This window comes from Macadamia integrifolia, unplaced genomic scaffold, assembly GCF_013358625.1.
Source record: "Macadamia integrifolia cultivar HAES 741 unplaced genomic scaffold, SCU_Mint_v3 scaffold_56A, whole genome shotgun sequence".
Taxonomy (NCBI): domain Eukaryota; kingdom Viridiplantae; phylum Streptophyta; class Magnoliopsida; order Proteales; family Proteaceae; genus Macadamia; species Macadamia integrifolia.
The window spans coordinates 24926-46167 of NW_024870669.1; the positions used below are offsets into that span (position 1 = coordinate 24926).

At 36.8% G+C, this 21242-nt stretch overlaps 2 protein-coding genes across 4 annotated transcripts; both read left to right on the forward strand.

Moving 5' to 3' along the window:
- The first annotated feature begins 9217 nt into the window (after positions 1 to 9217).
- Positions 9218 to 14152, forward strand: LOC122071685 (pollen receptor-like kinase 4). Its single transcript, XM_042636075.1, has 3 exons — positions 9218 to 10000; positions 11988 to 12590; positions 13299 to 14152. Exons 1-3 carry the CDS (start codon positions 9337 to 9339, stop codon positions 13976 to 13978), a joined length of 1947 nt encoding a protein of 648 aa, XP_042492009.1. The 5' UTR covers positions 9218 to 9336; the 3' UTR covers positions 13979 to 14152.
- A 2207-nt stretch (positions 14153 to 16359) lies between these two features.
- Positions 16360 to 19440, forward strand: LOC122071680 (probable nucleoredoxin 3). Of its 3 annotated transcripts, none has more exons than XM_042636067.1 (4): positions 16360 to 16560; positions 17548 to 17766; positions 18172 to 18651; positions 18733 to 19440. In XM_042636067.1, the coding sequence occupies exons 2-4, from the start codon at positions 17662 to 17664 to the stop codon at positions 19303 to 19305; spliced, it is 1158 nt and encodes a 385-aa protein (XP_042492001.1). In that variant the 5' UTR covers positions 16360 to 16560; positions 17548 to 17661; the 3' UTR covers positions 19306 to 19440. The 3 variants fall into 3 exon arrangements, with proteins under 3 accessions (XP_042492001.1, XP_042492002.1, XP_042492000.1); XM_042636068.1 differs by lacking the exon at positions 16360 to 16560 and adding an exon at positions 16678 to 17232; XM_042636066.1 differs by lacking the exon at positions 16360 to 16560 and having other exon boundaries at positions 17327 to 17766.
- Positions 19441 to 21242: the final 1802 nt, after the last annotated feature.

Genomic DNA, 21242 nt, shown 5'->3' on the forward strand with positions numbered 1-21242 from the left:
GTACTTTATTCTAGTGCCCTTTCCTAATTGTCCTTGTCTTTCTTCTTTGAATTCTTTCTTTCTCTAAAAGACGTGCAATGTCAATGAAAACGATTGCAAAAACAATGGTGGAATGGGTGACATCAATATTAGTCAAGTTGCTGAGAAATAGAGAAACATAAGCTTCTATTTGGAACTTCTCTATTCTAGAAACAGTAGAAAGAAATAGGGGGAGGGGTGAGTTGGCCTTTAATGAGCACATGGTAAATTTGATGGCAACATTGTAATTTCATGTTCAAAATAAAACACCACCTCTACTGCTGGTATCACCACGACCATCATCATGGACATCAATATTAATACAAATATAAGTATTGATTAATGAGATCATTGATTTATTAAGGAGTTATTAAAAGTCTTGATATATTTGGAAAGAAAATTACTCTAGCACACATGATGGATATTACTAAATCTTCTATTCGGCTAAGTTCATGTTGGACCTTCTTGTGCTTTTTTCTCACTTTCAATCAAAATTAGAAACTAATTTGTTAGATATGCTCTTTTTTTTCTTTTGTAAGGATTTGTTAGATATGCTTAGTCTAAGAAATGATGCCTTGGGAAACATATGAGATTGAAATGGTATCCCCATCGATGGGTGTTTAAAAAATGAAGATTGGTGTAGAGCATTTTTTATCATAAAAATTCATAAAATATTAAAAATATAATTCTAAATTATGAATTTTATTGATTAAATTAAAAAATTTAAATGATAGATAGAACAGACCTAATTTTGTGGAGAGATAGACCCACGATTCTTTCGTATATGTCAATTATTAACCTAAAAAAATTCATAAATTGGCCAAAACAATTTTGAAAATTTAGGGCCCTTTGGGTGGGCTTAACTTGTTATAATTACTATGAGCTTGGGCTCTGGCCCAATGGAAATAGCGGGCCCCTTCTTTGTATCAGGATGGATGTCGGTTATCTCAATAAGCAATATACTCCTTATTTTCCTCTAAAAAATGATTTTTTTTTTTTTTAATCTTTTTTACTCAAATCAGTACCATTCCTTCGTAAAAATACCAGCCCGGTATCAAGATAGGAGATTGGAGATATCTCAAATCGATATGGGTCACCTATATATCGATGCTTATTGTGGCAACATCTTGGGAAAATGGAGTCACCCATGATTTTTAAGTTATTTAAAAATAGAAAAAAAAATTTATCTAATAGTGTAACGTATAATTAGACATATGGGGAAATAGAACGAGATTGTGAAAAATCGGCTCCACTTCCCCATGTGCCTAGACATGTGCATCTATCAGGTAGTATTGCTTCATAGAAGAGTCTAGAAAGAGGAGTTTGCCAGGTTTTTTGCTAATATGTGTCAGCTAGCCAATGTACGAGGCATTCACGTAGCTGATATGGACCTGTTTTGGGGCATAGAGAATGCAATGGGTAGTATTTTTTCTCCAATTTTTTTTTTTTAATTTACAACAATCAAATAAATTGAAAAAAAAAATTACCATTTTTTGGGGGTAATTCTTCTGTACATCCTGGAACATTTCCTTTGGTAATAACTTGTTTCTTGTACAGTAAAATCTACCAAGTGTTTAGAGCAAGACTGCCTAAAACTATTTTTAAAAAAAAGACTAAAAAAAAAAAAAAAATTAAAGATGCCACTCCCCCACTGGCCACAGAAAATTGGGATCAATGGTTTTGTGGTGGAAGAAGCTGCTACCACTGTATTTCTTCTCCTTCACCCATGAAAATGAGGCTTTGACCTATATGTCATACATGGAAACAAAAATATTTCAGTTGTCAAGAGAAATACATATTTCAAAAAGAAGGGAATTAATGGATAAGGGGTGGAAGGAAGGTTAATTACTTGTTCTGGATTGGATTTGAAGTGCTCGGAGGTAACCTGCGTAAGCTTTCTTTTACTTGCTTCATGGGCTTCTGCTTCTTCATCCCTGCCTCCAAATTCTCCTTAGTTTGAGAATCCATTGAAGGTTGTGGTTTCAATGGAACAACTCTAGCCCCTTGACCTTGGATGGCCCCTAGACAAGACACTAATGCCACTGCAAGCAAAACTACCCATAATCTGCAGTACCAACCCATCACTCTTCTCTTGCTCAATCTTCTTCTCTGCTCACTGAATTTTGAAGATGATTAGTGAGAAGGGTTACATATATTTGATCTCTCTCTCTCTCTCTCTCTCTCTCTTTGTGAGTCAGTTTACGAGTGGGGTCATGTGATGGATGTTTGACTGTTTCAGTTTTGAAGTAGCTAATCTCCGACTTGGTTGATTTAAACCTGTAGTTTAAGAGGAGGCATGTGATTTAGCACGTGATTACAGTGAATTTAGCTCCTCTTGTGCTTCCTCCTACTATGTGGATTGGCTATGGTTTTTTATCAACTCAAGCTTCTGTACTTTTTCTAGGGTAGAAGATTTCAAGCCGCTTACTTGTTTTCTTCTGTTTGTTTTGGAATCTAAGAAGGACCACTACATTTCCCCTAGTGTCTAACTTTGATTTTATTATTGTTAGAATCCTATATAAGTCTTATAGGGGACTAATCCCACATTAGTTACAAAAAGGTTTGATAGTATCTTGGGTTTTCCCACCTAATAAATCTATTTATGAGATTGAATTCTTTCAAAATTCGTTTAAGTGGTATCAAAGTAAATGATCCTCAGTCTCAACCCTCGTCCGAAATGAGTGATTAATGCTAGAGTGAAGCCACTAGGGCAAGGTTACCTGTCACTAGATAGAGACCTAAAGCAAAGTGAAAACAATGCACAGAGATTTACAATGTTTGACAAGATTACCTACATCATTGGTGCGATGATGGAATCTCTACTTTATTATCAAAGGAGAATAATGTTATAATGCTCATCCTCACATCTCTCTCAAATTGTTTACAGAGAAAAAGAACCTTGCTACAAATATAAAGCAAAAAACCTTAATACTTGAAAATACAAAATTATCTTCAATAAACAAATCTCAAATAAAAATTTTGAGCAAAACATTTATTTTATTGAGGAACTTGCATTAGTATTCCTTGAATAAAACTACTACGAAATATAAGACATCATACGACAACAATGAAGACCCTTAAAAAAGATTAATTTTTCCTTACAACAGATCTGGTTGATTAGTTCCACATGACTTTACTGTGTTTGTCTAGGCAGAAATTTCTTATACTCTCCAACTGTTTGATTAAGTTGTAAGAATATAATGAAATCTTTCTATTTAAAATATAGTTATTAATCAGATCTTAAAGCTCTGTCAGGGTTATGAACATGCATAGGCCGCGCGGCTGCTGCACACATCCCTAAGTAGTACTAGGAAGGTGTGCTTCGAGGATAAAGAGGGAAAGGAAGAATCCAATGAGAAACATAGAATAAAAAAATATCTTAACCAAATCTCTATTTAGTGTTAATTAATAATATAAATATTAATACGATTTGGGATTTGTTTCCTTGTGGAACCAAGTTGAAATTATAGAAGTTGTTGGCTAGATCATAGGCCATCAGAAATTCTAAACAGTCCAAAGGTCAAAGTAGTATCTTTGATATTCGTTTTCCACATTGAAACATGTCAGCCCAAAACTAGCAAAACAGTATTTGTTCCCATCCAATGGCACATAATGTGAGAAGAATACAAACAACAGTTCCTCAAATCCAATTCTTTAAATACAATTTCACCATCAGCACAGTGATACTGATGCCTCGGGTTCTCTTCTTTGGCCAGGTACTGCCAGGTATGGTATGTCAGCTGCTCTAGCTGGAAGATAGGTGCTACCCACTCGCCTGCGTTTTTCCATGGTCAACCAGCCTTTTTTTTTTTTTTAAGGAACAGAAAGCTTTCAAACTCAAACCTCACTCAGCATCCGTGGGTGTAGGGGTGTCAACCGATCGGGCTGGTTTGATTTTGATCGGGCTTAATCGGACTTAAAGATTTTCAAAAGTTACACCGTGTCCGTTCATTTAATTAATCGGGCTTAGTTATTGAGGGCATGGTACACTTTATATTCGGTCAGTCGGCCTCGGGCTATAATCGGGCTTTAGTCCGGCCTTAACGGGCTGCGGACATGTTTAATGTTAAACGAGTTTTAATCGATTTTTAAACGGGCCCTCTTTAAAATGTGCTCTTATATTCCGGCCCACTCATACAAGTCCAAAAATATGACAATAAACCAATAAATGATACCAAATATAACCATTATTTAAAATGTGAACATGTCTTTACTTTTTACTTTTTATTCTTTAATTTGGAGGGTAAAATAGGTATTCTACAATCATTAAAGGGTCGGGCCAAGTAGCAAAACCGAGACCGACCATTTATAAACGGGCCGGGCTCAAGCCCGACACATTTAATGAACGGTCCGGGCAGGGCCGGTCTACAAACGGTCGATCCCGATCGATTTAGTCGGATCGGGCCACGAATTGACACCCCTAAGTGGATGTGGCCGGATAAAAGAAAAAGCTTCTTGCTAGTGAATGTTGTTAGATTTTATTTTAGTTTTTTAATGACAAGTATTTAAGCCTTGAGTCTAATTAGTCCTATGAGCTAGGAGTGTCAATTGTAGGTCCAATCGAGTCTAACACGTGTATGATCTGACTTGGATTAGCTCGATCAATAAGTCAAACACATTTATAAACTGGTAGTATACGGTGCAACCATCTAACCCGATGGGCATTCAATTGGCCCGACACATTTATAATCTGATCCAAACCGACTCCTTTAAGCTCAACCTAGTCCAATCCCTTTAATACAACTTGAAATTCCCATTTTGCCACCAATAAAATTGAAGAGTAAAACAAAAGTTCAAGTGGGTTTGCTCCAATTTTCAAGATGAACAAGGGTCTTTAATAATAGAAAGTTAAATTAATGTAAGTATGGTGATGAATTAATATTTGTAAGTATGGTGGTGAGTTAATATTAGGTTTGCACGATATGCTTAAGGTAGAACTATATTTTCAATAGAATATATTTTGAACGGAATAAGCTTGTTAGCTTGAATACTTCAACTATTACTGCATACAAGTTAAGAAGGCATGTTTAAAGCATGTTTAACACTCATTTAGGGATACACAAGTCCATAGCCTGGCTAAGGCCCAAATAAGGCCCATTTATGGCAGTTCGATTATAGTCCGAGACAATCAGCCCGATTATAAATGATATCATATCCGCCCTAGCTAAGCCTGTTTAGCTAAACGGGCGTTCACGGTGTAGCCCTAGAATTTGGCCGAGCCTGACTAGGCCTGATCAAGACCGACCCACCGTACAATAGGCTCATATTGACCCAACAACTGCATGGATAGGGTCATACCAGTGTTGAATGAGAATCATTCAAGTTTCACCAAAAACAATGAGGAGCACTAAACACCCCCATGTGAGTGGCCCCAAAGAAGTAAGAAGAGTCAAATTCAAAGCCATATGCTCTCTAAGGTGAAGGCCCCTTGCCAACTCGGCTCCCCCTTAGGGTTGCGATAAACATAGTTTACATTATTCCGATGAAGAAATTACAAAATCCTAACATTTACCTCTTTACTAGATAATCCCCCTAATATATTAGTATGGGAAGACATTTTTTGTCCCAAAACATAGCTCCCACACCTGCACAAGACCAGTGTTATCAATTCGGCCGAATAATTCGCAAATTATTCAGCCGAACCGAATTTTTTCGAATTTTATCAAAAATTCTGACTGAATTCGAATTTAAAATAAAATTCGGTAAAATTCGCGATTTTTTCAAAAGTGAATATAAAACGCGAATAATTCGGACCAAATCCGAATTAAACCGAATTATTCGGTCCAATTAAACAGTATTTAAAAACAAAAAAAAAAAAAAAAAACCCAATAAGCTTTTTTGACCGCTTTTTTGACCGAATCCTTAAATTAATCAACCAAATTATTCCGAATAATTCTCCGCCCGAATAATTCCCGAATCCGAATTTGCTAACTATGCACAAGACCCAATCAGCATCCTCCAATTGATTCAATCTATGGGGGCAGGGAAGTCACTTTACAAGTGTGAGAAGAGGGATAGACACAAGAATACTATAGTACAAACTACACCTCTCGAACAAAAAATATTTATTCCATACTATATTTTAACATGTTACAAGAAAAAAAAAATAAATAAATAAATAAAACCCTAATCTTCAAAAATACAAAATTACCTCCAAATGACCTACCCCTTGCAATGCTCATGATCAACCCATCGACGAACTAGACTATTGTTATTAATTAGAGAAAAATCTTCAATACTTTCTAGATTAAATTAAGATCATGCTTCACCAATAACACATGTGATAACAGCAAATTAAGTAGAGTCAAGCCTGTTAATAACAGCAACAACAAATGGGTGGCCAAATAAACTCTCAAATCTATCCAGTCCAACATAAATATATTGGTTAAAAATAACTAAGAGAGCATTACATTACTCCTCAAGGCATCATGTGAACACCACCACCACCATCTATCCGTATAGAAGGAAAATCGATATTAAAATCTCCTACTGCAAGCCCACTACAATCGGATAAGACAAGGGGTGGGTCCTTATTGATTGCTTTCTTAAAAGTGACTGGGGATCCGCAGAGAAGTATCACTTCAATTTTCTTGCACCATGCATGTGATTTTCCATCCCTCCATGTATTGTATTGTGGTAATTGTCCGTCCTTTGGGAATTAGCCAAATAGCTTCACCAGTACCCTCAGGAAAAATGAAAGTTTCATCCTCCTGGGACATAATTCAATGGATGAACAAAGCTTAGTGCTTCTTTTACCTTGGTGGGGTCATTCATATGGAGATTATTTAGTACCTTTTATTGTTTTCGGTGAATGTGCATATTAACCCAACTAACTAGCTGGGGGCATAGGCAGGGTGGGGAGAAGGGGGTTATATATAGATATAAGTGGGACGGAACAGAGAATCGATCACAAGATCTTCTTAGTCTTACGCCAAAGGCTGCCAACACTGAGTTAGAAGCTCTGAAGCTCATTCCCAAGAGCTTAATTTAGGGTTTAGGATTTGGGTTATGAATTAAGGTTTGAATTTTGAGTTATAAATGGAGTTCTTGGGATTGAAACAACTGGTGGCCATTTTGAATCCCATAGCTTGCCAGGTCCTTAAGAGTTAAGGCTCCGTCTGGTATCGTTCTAAAAAAATGTTTCTGGAGTTTTTTCGTTCTATTGGATCGAAAAAACGGAATCTTCTGTTTGGTGCACTTATGGTCCGTTTCTGTTTTTTTGGAACAAAAAGTCAAAAAAAAAAACTGAAAAAACGAGATTGGACGGAACTCCAAAATGGAGTTCCGTCTTCCCAGTTTCGTTCCATTTTACAAAAAAAAAAATCCCGATAAAAATCTGAAATTTTGAAACACCATTTTTTCGTTTAAAAACTACGTTTTGACACAGAAACTGAAATTTTCGTTTTTGACACGAAATGGCGTTTCTGGAACAGAAACGATACCAAACGGGCCCTAAGTCAACATGGAGAGCAAAATGTTGATTCAGAGAATCCTTTAAATAAGGACTTGTGTCTGATTGACACCTCTACAAGTGTATTTAGAATATGTACAATGTTGAAAAGACCCTATGTTAATCAAGAGTCAAATTTCTTGGTGAGAAAAGAGAAAAAAAAAAAAAAACTGGGTCCAAGAGCAATTGTATCTTGGGGAAGGGTTAACCAAAAAAGGGTACCTTACCATCCAATGGTCATGATTAATCCTGCAGACAAATGACGAAATTACCCCTCTATCCTCAACCGCGATCATTTACAATGCACAGAATCCCTTAACCATGGGTGAAGGAAACTCAATCCACCCAAAAAACCACTAACATTCTGGCAAAAGGTTTTAAGCACTGCCATATACATACACGATTGTACCTTTAACCATTAAATGAGAAAGAGAAAGAGATGTATTATCACACTTCTGCCTACCCCCCAAATTAAAAACCCCCTTCCACTGTTTAACTTCTCTCCTCCGTCATCCACACAGACCACACCACTATCCCATGGCTCCTTCACAACTCCTACAAATTTCCCATCCCACCAGAATCTTGGGCTCTACTTATGAATCATGATAGATTCGAACCGCCATATCTATGACAGTTTCTAAGTACCCTATTAGGTTAAAAACTTACATAAAAGAAAACAAATAAGAACAATTTTGTTTAAATAAAATAATTTTTTTGTGTTCAATTGAATTACACACCAAATAAAAAATAACTAAAATTAGCTTTTGTAGTTCAAATATACACATGAGAAGAATCGTTTGCAGGTCCCCCACACACTTGTAAGACAATTCTTTACCAAATTCCCAGAATAATTGGATATTGATTGGCGCACAAGTGGAAAATACTCGAGAAAATCTCAACGGTGATACAAGTTGTATCAAAATCAGCCATATGTATCAAATGTTATTGATATTTAATTCTCGACCCTTGCAAATATTTTGAAAAAATAATGAGACAAATATTGAACAGCCCAGAGAGTGCCACATGCAAAGTCAAAGATTGCGATTAGGGTTGAAAAGACGGACAACCCCCAATAAAAGAAAAAATAACTCTTCTATAGATGTTTCGTCATGCACTCCTATTGGCCCTCACATACGTGTAAGAACCGCATTCCCCTACATAAAATATTTCTCCGAAAAATATTAAAATTTCTTACACTAAAATGTTTCCTTATCTTCCAACAACCACCTCATGACCTTCTCAGATCACCTACCCCAGGATTCAAATATTGATAAGATGATTCCAGCTCAATACCCCCAACCTAAACAATCTATAAATAAAGAAGTTCTGGTTATTCAATTCATGATCAATCATCAGCTACCAAGCATACAATTATAATTTAATTTTATCAAACAACTTAACATGACATGACACAGATAAGAATTTTATCAAATAAAATTAAAAATCAAAAACAAAATCAAGAGGGCCAGCATTACAAATCTCATTGGAACAGCTAGAATCCAACACATACACATACACATACACATACACATACTACATATATACATACCGGCCTATACACACCTCTTTTTAAGGACTTTGTCAAGGTCACAAGACTCACAACCTCTCTTTCTTTTGTGTCCCTCTCTCTCTCTCTATCCAACCAACCAGACTAGTTTCTATTCTTAGCACTTCCAACTTCACCTCCTCCTTCCTCAACCACTCATTGATTACGCCCATCTCTCCCTTTTCCTCATTTTTCTACCAAACTCAACAAAAACCATTCATCCTCAAAACTTTCTCCCGCGCCCCCACGCACGACGCCCACAAGCACCAAACCCGCCATCCTGCGCGCACAAAGCTGGGCTTGTGCGCGCACCAACCCCTTCATGGCCCGTTCCCACTCACCCTGGGCTCTTCCAATCATCTTCTTCGTCGTAGTCTTCATCATTGATATCCACGTAGTGGTAATGGCGGCATCTGCTTCATCAGAATCAAACACCCTTCTCAAATTTAAAGCCTCCATAGCTAAAACCACAGCGTTAGATAGCTGGAATGCGTCGACGAGCCCTTGCACGAGTTGGGTCGGCGTCCGGTGCATTGAAGGGACTGTGCGTGGATTGCAACTTGAGAACATGGGTCTATCAGGAACCATTGACGTGGAAAGCCTCATGGGATTACAGTTCTTAAGGTCTATAAGCTTCTTGAACAATAGCTTCAATTGTCCAATTCCTAGTATATGGAAGCTTGGTGCATTGAAATCGGTGTATCTATCGGAAAATCAATTCTCCGGTGAGATTCCGGACGATGCATTTGAAGAGATGGGGTCTTTGAAGTTTTTGTATTTGGCAGATAATAAATTAACGGGTAAGATTCCATCATCACTTGCTAAGTTGCCTAAGCTTTTGGAATTAGAACTGGATGGGAACAAGTTTGAGGGAAATATTCCAGATTTCCAGCAGAAGAATTTGAGATTGGTGAGAGTAGCAAACAATCAATTGGAGGGTCCAATTCCGGCAACTCTGAGCAATATGGATTCAAGCTCTTTTGCAGGTGAGTCTCATTAATTAATTAATTAATTAATTAATTAATGTTCATCATATATACATATAACCTTCTATACATATTAATTAATTAATTAATTACATTATCATTATCCTTATCATTAAAGACGATGGCAAAACCTTAGCCACTGTTAAAGGAATTGAAAAAAGAGAAATTTGCGAAATGGGTGAAGGTTTCAATTCAATCTGGTTTTGTTCAATTTTGCTTTATCACATTAAGGTTGTGTTTGGTATGTATTCTTGGAATAAATTCTGAGTCCAAAACACATTAAGTGATTATTCTCCACCAAATTCTATTATGAGGATATATGACGTCAAAATATGGCCTCGAAAAGTTCAAAAAAAAAAATTATTTAATGAAAGAGATAGATACATAAATCAATAAATCGTTGTATCATTATGATTTTTGTCTTAGTATATTTATTTTTTTCTGTTTTTCACATTGGAACATAGCCTTAGAACATAGCCTAAGTCGCCAATAAGAAAACCATCAAATAGAGGCCATGTAGCCCTAGGCGTGCATGTGAGAGGTTGGGAGGGAGTTGGAGACATGATTCTAACTATTGGTATAAGATCACCTGTATCGGGCGATACATATCAATTTGTCATGTCTCTGATTCCGATACCTTATCAATACAAATTTTAGATTAAAAAAAATCTTAAAATCTATTTTTAAAAGAAAATAAAGGGTATGCTAGTTCAATATGAATGATCTAATGCCAATCTCAAATGGAACCTTCCAAACTTTATACCATCACAAAGGATCTGATTCTAATCAAAGCCATCCTATCATTGGGTTTGATCTGGTTTATAAAATATAATTTTCACAAAAAAAATTATATAATCATTCTACAACTTATTATTATTATTATTATTATTATTATTATTATTATTTTATTTTATTTTATTTAAGAAACTCATTAATTTTTTGTTGAATTACCTCATTTTCTATAATAACATTTGATAAAAGTCTTATAAAACAGAGTTTCTACGTGGCAGATTTCCTTCCAAATTTTATTATAATAAGTATCAATGTTTCAAATCTTGGAGTAAGTATGTTGTGAGCACGTTGAATGATTGGATCTCCATCTTCATAAAAAAAGATTTTTAGAAGATTTCAAAGGAAGGGGTCTTTCTTTAGGTCAAGGGAGAATTCTTTTGATTGAATGTGGTGTCCATAGCATATAGAAACCATCATTTATAAATATGGGGCATAAATTTATGGTCATTGATAGCTGTACGGCTGTTGGTTATCCATGTGGTTAAAAAATTATTTTTTTTTAAACTTTAAATTTAGTTTATTTCCAAGAGTGTGGATCAAGTTCTCATATGAGAATCGAGAATCATTCTCGTACAGTTTGATCTATCATTGATGGATTCCATCTGTGTGGATCGGATCATATGAGAATTATACGAGAATGATTTTCGTATGAAGACATAATCCTCTCTCCATTTTCAATGGCCACTTCGACCAGAAAGACACCTTAAATTAAATTGTGATGCATTTCTACTTATAGATAACACTGATGAACTCTGCTTCAGGCAATTGAAGATGGTTTCAATTGCCTAGATCGCATTATTATTGAATCAGATAAAAATGATCTAATCTCTTTTCTCATTGGTGCTTACCTATCTCTTCCAATCTTAGTAATCCTATTAATTCATGACATCATTCACATGACATCTTATTTAGATTCGTATAATTTCTCCTTCATTCCATTACTCCCTTGCTAGGAAGGCACCTCCATGAGCCTAATCACCTACTCACCTACATTATCTGAAGACCCAAGACTTTATCATTAGATTTTAATACATCATCTTGGAAGATGAAAATGAAAAAAAAATTATATGAAAAGTTTTTCTTCTTTTTCTTAGCTATGGACTATGGATCCAAATGGGTCGACCCAATCCAGATCAGCTCGAATTCGATTTTATATATCATTGGATATGCATCTGACTGTGTTCTGATTGTGCAGGCAACAAGGGACTGTGTGGGGCGCCTTTGGGGGCCTGTGAAACCCCCAGTAAGAAGTCATCTTCACTTCCGATCATTATCGCTGGATTTGTGGCAGTAGTAGTAGTTGCCGTGTTGGTTGTTGCCGTAGTTGCAGTTTCTACACGCCGGAGAAGCCGGCAAACGGAGCAACTAGGTCGGCCGTCGTCGATAAGTAGCCGAAAAAAGGTTGTAGCTTTCCAAGATGACCAAATGGAAACTAGGTCACAAGATCACTCTACCACTAGTAGTAGTAAAGGAGAAAATGGGAGGTTGACCTTTGTGAGGGATGATAGAGAGAGGTTTGAATTGCAAGATTTGCTTAGAGCATCAGCTGAAGTATTGGGCAGTGGATCTTTTGGGTCTTCTTATAAGGCTGTTCTGACTAGTGGGAAAGCCATGGTTGTGAAGAGATTTAGGCATATGAATAAAGTGGGTAGGGAAGATTTTCAAGAGCATATGAGAAGGCTTGGGAGATTGAGACACCCTAATTTGCTTCCTCTGGTGGCTTACTACTACAGGAAAGAAGAGAAGCTATTGGTATCTGACTTCATTGGAAATGGCAGCTTGGCTTCTCGCCTTCACAGTTAAGTCATTCCCATACATTCATGCATACATACAGTATAGGCATGGCCATGAGCCAAGGTCACCCTAGTTGTGGGACCACTCTTTGGTCCCTTGGCTCCATGGAGAGGAATCCTATCCAATATATTGGGTGTTTGACATAGGAAATAAATAGGTGTGAGTAACAAGGAAAGTCTTTCCCGTCACTATGCGTAGTGAAGTATAATGCTTTCACCATTTGCCACAAGGTAGTACATGGGTTAGTCCATGTGATAGAGGACCACACAAGAATCTCATTAGTACAATTTCATCTTAAAATGAGTAGAAGTAGCTAAATTATAAAAGATATAATTTTGTATTTTATATTTATCTCCACTTGATGCCCGTTTTGATAATTTTACAAAAAATTTGAATTTTTTGAGCAACTTTTCTTGTTCAATTTATACTAAAATTTGACCGTTGAGATGTATGTGGGGTCCTCTATCATATGGGCTAATCTATGTATTACCAAGTGATAAATGATGAAGCGTTATATTTCACCAAGCATAATTATGTCTAGAATAAGGACCCTTCCAAGTAATTCACCCACACATCCCTTTAATTTCTTTGCATAACCATTTTTTCTATCAGCTAGAAGTGGGTGCTTCAAGTGATTTTAACAATGGATGAGCTAAGTAATGGAATTGTTGGATGACTTAAACTTATAATTTCTTATGTGTCATTAATTCAGGCAACAGGACAGAAGACCAGCAAGGGCTTGACTGGCCAATCCGCCTGAAAATCATCAAAGGAGCAACAAGTGCTATGGCTTATCTCCATAAGGAACTCCCTAGCTTGAGTGTCCCCCATGCTCACCTCAAGTCCTCCAATGTGATCCTAAATGAATCCTGTGAGCCCCTCCTAACAGACTATGGCCTACTTCCTGTGGTGAACAATGAGCATGCTGCACAAATCATGGTGGCATACAAGTCACCGGAGTATGCAGAACACGGCGGCGGGCGCGTGACGAAGAAGAGTGATGTATGGTGCCTTGGGACACTGATATTGGAGCTATTGACTGGTAAGCTTCCCATGAATTATCTAAAACAAGGTAAGGGGAATTCTCATCAAGAACCAGATTTGGCCAGTTGGGTTAACTCAGTTCCAAGGGAAGAATGGACAGGAGAGGTTTTTGACACTGAGATGGCAGGGACAAGGAATGGTGAAGGAGAAATGATGAAGCTTCTGAAGATTGGATTGAGTTGTTGTGAAGTTGATGTGGAGAAAAGATTGGATTTGGATGAAGCAGTGGAGAAGATTGGAGAGGTGAGAGAGAGGGACAATGATGATGGCTTCTCATGTTCATATGCTAGTGAAGACATGTACTCTGCCAGAGAAGAAGATTTCTCTCATTCTATGAATAGAGAATAGTTTGAATGGTGTCTTGGGGGCTTGGTTTGGTTTGGTTTGGTTCATTTGATTTATTTATAATTTTGAAAAAATTTGGTGGGAACTGGTGTAAAATGTTTAGTAATCTCCATAGGTTTTAAAACTTCATGAATTAGGAGTTTGGTTATAGAAAAATGAACACTTTATTAATGCTTACTTCTCTTGTAGTAGTTTCTCTTCTTAAATAGGAGCCTTTGCCCCTAAAAAAAAATTAGATTAGATGATAAAATACTGTTAGGGACTTCTCTAATCATCTTTTCACTTTCTTTTCTTTATTAATGCACATAAATCTTTGTCTTATTTTTTTCTTTTTAAGAAAGAACGCAATCAAATTACGTAATCTACATTAGTGTAGGAACCAACGGGAATATCTATTAAAGGAATCCAATAAAGAGTGTACAGTGATCATTTCACCACCCATGTATTTAAGTATAAAAATGCATAGCTGGATAACATTTTTTTTCTTATTTTTTACCTTTTTAAGAAATGAAGCCTCATAATTAACTAGTCCACATCTTTTGCAACGAGTGGTAAGGTGCGATGAACATCAGACGAATGAGAGCATCTAGACACGTATCCCAAAAGACTCTCAACCACCTAATACTCACTACATTAATGTAACCGTTGAAAACGATTTTCACACATAATTAGCTTGCCTAACTTGGTAGCATTTTTTTTTCTTCAATTCAGCTTGGTTATGTTCTAGTTCTAGGGAATTGCTCGGCTGTTTTCCTAGTTTTAGTTTACTACCTGCAGTTGTTTTTGGACCACTTTTTGGCACGTGTGTAATGGTGGTTCTCTGATACGTTTGGCCATATGAGCAGTCCCCATCATGGATGCATCCCAATTATACTGCTCTATTAATTTGTGTGGGACATTTCCAATCCCTTGTGATAATGCTATGTAATTTTGGGTTCATTCCACGTGTCAAACATCTAGATCATCTTATGTGTTTCTTTAATTATTCATCTTTTCATGTAATATCACAAATTTCTATTTATATTCATGCACCTAGCTGTAGTATCTTGCAGTCTTGAATTCTGTTTTGTCGAAATGCAACTCCGATGAAATCGAAAGTTGGTATGTCGATAGAGGACCTTGAGATATGCATCCACAAATTTTCAACCCCATCCGACTTGTCACCTAACAGATCAAAACCATGATTACGATTTAATTTGTCAGGGAGACTAGTGCAGCAATCCACCTTCAATTTGCCCTAACCATCTGAGAAACCCACAGATTGGTGCCGTATTGTGATTACAATTAAAAGCTTTCTATCCTAATTCAACAAAGGGTAAAAGATTTGTACATCATCAGTTGAAATTTAAAATTGTATGTGAGCATCCCTTTTTTTTTTTTTTTTTTTGCTAACGATGGGTATCCAGGCCTTTGGCCTGACTAGTCCCGCTAGTTCATACTAACCCCACAATTGTATGGGTCATACCGGGGTTGAATGAGAACTATTCAACTTTCACTGAAAACAGTGAAGAGCACTAAATACCCCCATGTGAATGACCCAAAGTGTACTTAGTGGGAGTCGAACTTAGGACGTCCGAGTTTACGACTCGTACCAAGTTCGTTGCATAGCATCTGCGCTACTCCCTTGAGTTAAATATATGGATTTTGAGATTATGTAAACATCCCTCTTAAGACTCAAATTATTTTAACAATCCCCTATAAAATATGTTATATACCCTTCACGTTTTAGTGTTTTTCCATAATACATTAATACCTATCTCCAGTGCCCGAAATTGCACACATGCGGCGGACGATCCCTCCACCATATAAAACAATACAGGAGATTGCACCCTCGGTGGTCGTGCTACCCATCCCCCCTCAGTTAATTAATTTATTTTTATTTTATTTTTTCTTCTTCCATCATCTAAGTGTTTTCACATAATAAATCCTTCCAAGGCAAGAAATTGCACATGGGCTACCAAGGGAACTCTCCCCATATAAAACAAAATAAAGAAATGAGAGCTTCTTGATCACACGACTCTTATACTCAGACAAGAGGGTGGCATATGATGCCTTCATCCCTGTTGATGTCCATGTACATGAGAGCGGATCAAGTTCACGGATGAGAATATACGAGAACGATCATGATTCGTAGATTTAGAGTCAGTTTTTTCTCTTTTCAGTTAATAGATTCTAAATCCATGGATTAAGAATGTACGAGAACATTCTCGTACGTGAACCTGATCTGTTCACCATGTACATTCCCTCATGCTTAGCAGTTACCACCAGATACAAATGGCATTGATTATATACTACTCATTGGCTTACATTTCAAATTGTAGATAAAGTAGCAGACACTATGTCCATGGGAGAATAAACCATTCTCTAAGAGGAATATATCAGTCTCATAGTTAACAGATACCAAATCCTTATTGGTTCCTACTTCCTGCACATCCAAACCATCAAACTAGAATTCTTTTCCTTTATAATAAAGTGTATCATTCCTCTCTCTCTCTCTCTCTCTCTGTCTCTCTCACTCTCTCATACCTTCTGGGTTCTGCCATACATGCTGAGTAATGGGGGCTTCGCAATAGTAGCAGAATAAGGTAATTTTCTTCTTCATCATCTTCTTTGTTTTGAGCTTTTTGGGAGTTTTTCTTTCTGAAATATTCCGATGTTGAGGTTGGTATTGATTCTGCTGGAAAAAACCTTCTCTCTGAGTATAAATTTGATGGTCCCAGATATGTAATGGGGGATTTTCAGAATAATGGATTGATTCCATGGAATACCCTTTTGAATTTTGTTGAGTGGTGGAAGTTTTTCAACCATGGCTTCGATTCCTTGCCCTTTCTTGATCAATACAATGTATCTTCTCACCAATAAACACTCTTTACCCTTTTCCTTTATTGGTAACTCATTTGCAGAATTTAGTAAATACCCATTAGAGAGGTTTCAAGTTTTCATCATCATCATCATCATCATCATCATCATCATCAAGATCATCATACTTGAGATCAAGTTTCTCCCATTTGTGGTCCAACTAGTAATCTGATTCCATAAAAGCTTGAGGGTTTGGGGTTTAGCCATTTATTTCAATAGGGTGTTCTATTTATTCATCCCAGAAACAGCTACAACTTCTCTTACAAGTTACAAGGGAGATAGGAAGAACTTGGGACATATCTCAGGCTTTTTGGGCCAAAAGTTAAACTGGGTTAGAGACCCAATTGACCTAGCCCTGGCCCAGCCCTGGCAGCCCAGATGGACCTGGTATCTATGAGGTATTTGCTTTACTACTATCCCCAGTTGCTCTCATCCACAAACTGCCTTTAACTTACAAAAGTTGTTTTCTTCTCCTTTAGAATCTAATTGGATGTTTGGAGAGAATATTGGAAGAACCATCCCAAGTTGACAAGTATATCCGTTAATAGTCTCAAATTTTCAAAATTCCCTGAAAACTTATCTTCTTAAACTTTACAAGCTTTACCCTTAAAAAGGGGAGAACAGAGCAGAAAATAGATAAGCAAAGAAGCTCCCAACCTCCACCCCCACCCCCCAAAAAAAAGTTGTTTTGCACTCTAATAGATCTTTTGCAGATTTATTTATCCGGTTCAGAAGGATCGTATATTAGATAAGGATTGAAAAGAAACAAATATTCAAGAAAAAAAGCGGGGGAAAGTAGTGGAGATCTGTTCTTGCTTCCATTTGTCATGGCAGGAGGTGAGTATGGAACAGAGAATATCAACGGCAGCACAACCAGCACATCAATTTTAGCAGCCGAAGGGGTTGAGATCCTCTTGTCAGCTGAAGGCAAGGTAGGCCTGTATTCTAAAATTTCTATTTTTATTGTAAAAAAAAAAAAAAAAAAATTGTTTCTTCTAATTTGTATTAGAATACCCACAATGATTTTCATCATCTTTTCAAGACTTCTTTTTTTATTGGACTTCTGATCCGCTCTCACTGGTTGGTTTACCTTTAATGAACTGGGTTTATTCAAATTTTATTATACTCTTCCTTAGATTTCTTCATCTCAGGCCTCAGGGGCATTGCCTATGAGACCCATCAGTTAATGGGTTTCCACCTCCGGTGTTTATAGAATGATGATCACCCTTGAAGGGACTGAGAATATTGATCTTTTTTTATTTTCTTTTTTGGATGAATTGCAACCTGTTTTTGTCCTGAGTGCCAAATCCTTAACGATCGTTTTGAATTTTTATCAGGTTCCCCTGTCATCACTTGATCAAAAGAAAATCTGCCTCTTCTTCTCAGCTAATTGGTGCAGACCTTGTAGAGCTTTCATTCCCCAATTGGTGCAACTCTACAACACCCTAAGAAACACAGAAAGAAATCTAGAGATCATCTTTGTCTCCTTTGACCGGGATGAGAATGGATTTAGAGAACATTTCAAGTTGATGCCATGGCTGGCAGTCCCATTCGACATTAGTATACGAAGACAATTGTGCAATCACTACCATGTTGTCCGTATCCCTTCTCTTATTCCATTGAATCCAAATGGAGAATCTGTTGGAGAAGATGCAGTGAAGTTGATTGAAGACTATGGCATCGATGCATTTCCATTCAATCGTGAAAGAAGAGAGGAGTTGGAGGCTATGGACAAGATGAAGCGTCAAGGGGGGAAACTAGAAGACCTTTTACTGAGTGGAGCACGCGATTATGTCGTTTCCGGGGATGGTAGAAAGGTGAGATTATTATTAGCACTACTGCTACTGCTCTTTCATTATCCCCTGCATTCAACTCTTGATGTTTATAATCTTCTGCAGGTACTAGTTTCTGAACTAGTTGATAAAACAATTGGACTCTACTTTGCTGCTCATTGGTGTCCCCCATGTCGTGCCTTCACCATCCAACTTAAAGAGGCATACAATGAGCTCAAGAGCAGCCAAAACAGAAGCTTTGAAATCATTTTCATCTCAACAGATAGAGACCCAGAAGAATTCAATCTCCATATCACAAACATGCCATGGTTAGCTATCCCTTATAATGACAAGACCCAACAAGATCTCTGTAGGATCTTTGACATCAAGGGAATTCCAGCTTTGGTCCTTTTAGGACCTGATGGAAAGACGCTTAGCACAAATGGGAGAGCTTTGATTTCCTCCTATGGTTCAAAAGCCTTCCCATTCACTGAGTCAAGGAGAGATGAAGTGGAAGCAGCCCTAAGGAAGGAAGTGGATGGATTGCCCCATCAAGTGAAGGACCCAAAACATGAACATGTTCTTAGGTTGGATATGGCCAAAGCTTATGTGTGTGATTTCTGCAAAGGGCAAGGAAGGTTCTGGGTTTTCTCTTGTGACAAGTGTGACTTTGACCTTCATCCCTCATGCTTAGATTAAACATATTACTAGCCAATACCCTAGTGCCCCTGATTTTGATACTATAAACTGTGAACATAAACCTCCATTATCCACTTATATGTCATTGGGAATGAGTATGAATAAGTATCCTGTTCTATACTTTTATATGAATAATAATTTTATGTCAGCTTATTTAAAAAATACCCATTTACTCTAGGTTTTGATGGTGTCTGCAAGATGATCTAAACAAAATCACTCTTTCCTACTGAGTAAATAAAAGCATTTCTTGCCTTTGAAGGGCTTCTAGATTTATGTCTGAAAGCAGAAGAACCATGATATTTAATGGAGGAATTCAAAGTTAATTTTGTAATTTCTGATGTACTTTTGTGTACTATTGTTGTTGTATCATATATCCTCTAATTTAAGGCTAATTTTGTATTTGTATAATCAAGTTAATTTTTTAATTTCTGATGTGTATTTATATAATGTATAATTTGTCTATAAATATATTCGCTATACTTAGAACTCTGGTGGCTGGTGATGATGGTGATGATGGTGTCTTGTAGGGAAATTATTATCACTCACCTACATTTGGCTTATATTTACTAAAACTTCCCGACCTTATACTTTTATACACTTAAACTTTTACATCTCCTTCTCTCCCTTTCTTTTTAAATGCCCAAATATACCTTCTTTTTTATCTGTTAACCGGTTCTTATCATCTCTCACCCTCATCCTTCCTGGAACATGAAAAGGCACCCGCGCCGACCCCCACCCCACTCCTTGGCCGAACTTGACATCAACGAGATCCACAGCCGATCCCTTTGCTACTGCAGAGGAAAGTTAATATAATTGCGAAGGAGATATCCAACTGTAGGGGAATTTCAGAAAAAAAAAGAGTTAAAAGGTAGGAGAATTTCAGTTAATCTAAACTGACCATTTAAAGCTGAATCAAACTGAAACAAATAGGTTCGGCTTTGATTTCAAAATATGGAATCATATTTTATTTTGATTCGATTTTGATTTCAAAATATGGAATCTTTTCGTTTTGATTTCAAGATATAAATCATCAGTCCGAATTGTACCATATAAATTCTATTCTTTTTTTATGTTTTAGTCAATGTGGATTATTACTTTTCTTCATTTTTAACTTTCAGAAAAAGTTTGATGAATTATGAACATATGTTTTATATGAAAAGTTCGTTAAAAATGATAAATGGATGAGTGAATTAGATATGATTCGTAAAGATTGTTCTCTAGAAATGACATGCAAATCAGACTATCATAATCTTTTTGCCATTTTGTTTGATCTCATACCATAAACCATCCCTCAAATCCTTCCTTTATCTAGAGTATAATCTCTCCCCAAGAATGGCCCCCTTCCGTAAATCAGCACCACCTGACCTTGCAGCCAAAACCCCATCACCACCTAACTAAGATACCCCATCACCATCAAAATCCATATGCATCAGCTCCTAATTAACAAGGTCTTTCTCTGGATATAGAATATTTTTGAGCAATTGTGAGAGATCGGAGGAAACCAAAAAACAGAAAACAGGTAAGCATATTTATTGAATATATGATTTAATTTGAAAAATAATAATAATAATAATATTGTATCCAAAGTAGTTATTGTTTCTTGATGTATCTTTGGTCAATGTGTATAGTGGAATTGGCCGAGTTTTGGTTTATCTTGAGGTGAATATTACCATTGAGTCTAATTATTCTGCATATGAAATGGTTTTACATTGTCTAAGAAAACTTGGGATCCCAAGGGCCAGGTCTTGTCTACACTTGGCCTAGGAACAAACATGCACTCTCCTTGAAGCTCCTAGCTACCCCTTTGAAAGGCTATAAAGCTTCATTGTCCCATGGTTTTAAAAGAAATTTAAGATTAAGGATTGTTCAAAAATTGTGAAATGGTGTACATTTTGCGGCTACTAAGAACTCCTACAGACAATGATTGCATGTATCCT

What these genes read in the sequence shown, in the direction of transcription:
- LOC122071685 (XM_042636075.1), top strand. Translation starts at nt 9,337, where the DNA reads ATGGCCCGTTCCCACTCACCCTGGGCTCTTCCAATCATCTTCTTCGTC. An exon ending in GGATTCAAGCTCTTTTGCAG is followed by an intron (nt 10,001 to 11,987) that starts GTGAGTCTCATT and finishes CTGATTGTGCAG; the next exon opens with GCAACAAGGGACTGTGTGGG. An exon ending in CTTGGCTTCTCGCCTTCACA is followed by an intron (nt 12,591 to 13,298) that starts GTTAAGTCATTC and finishes TCATTAATTCAG; the next exon opens with GCAACAGGACAGAAGACCAG.
- LOC122071680 (XM_042636067.1), top strand. Translation starts at nt 17,662, where the DNA reads ATGGCAGGAGGTGAGTATGGAACAGAGAATATCAACGGCAGCACAACC. An exon ending in TCTTGTCAGCTGAAGGCAAG is followed by an intron (nt 17,767 to 18,171) that starts GTAGGCCTGTAT and finishes AATTTTTATCAG; the next exon opens with GTTCCCCTGTCATCACTTGA. An exon ending in TTTCCGGGGATGGTAGAAAG is followed by an intron (nt 18,652 to 18,732) that starts GTGAGATTATTA and finishes AATCTTCTGCAG; the next exon opens with GTACTAGTTTCTGAACTAGT.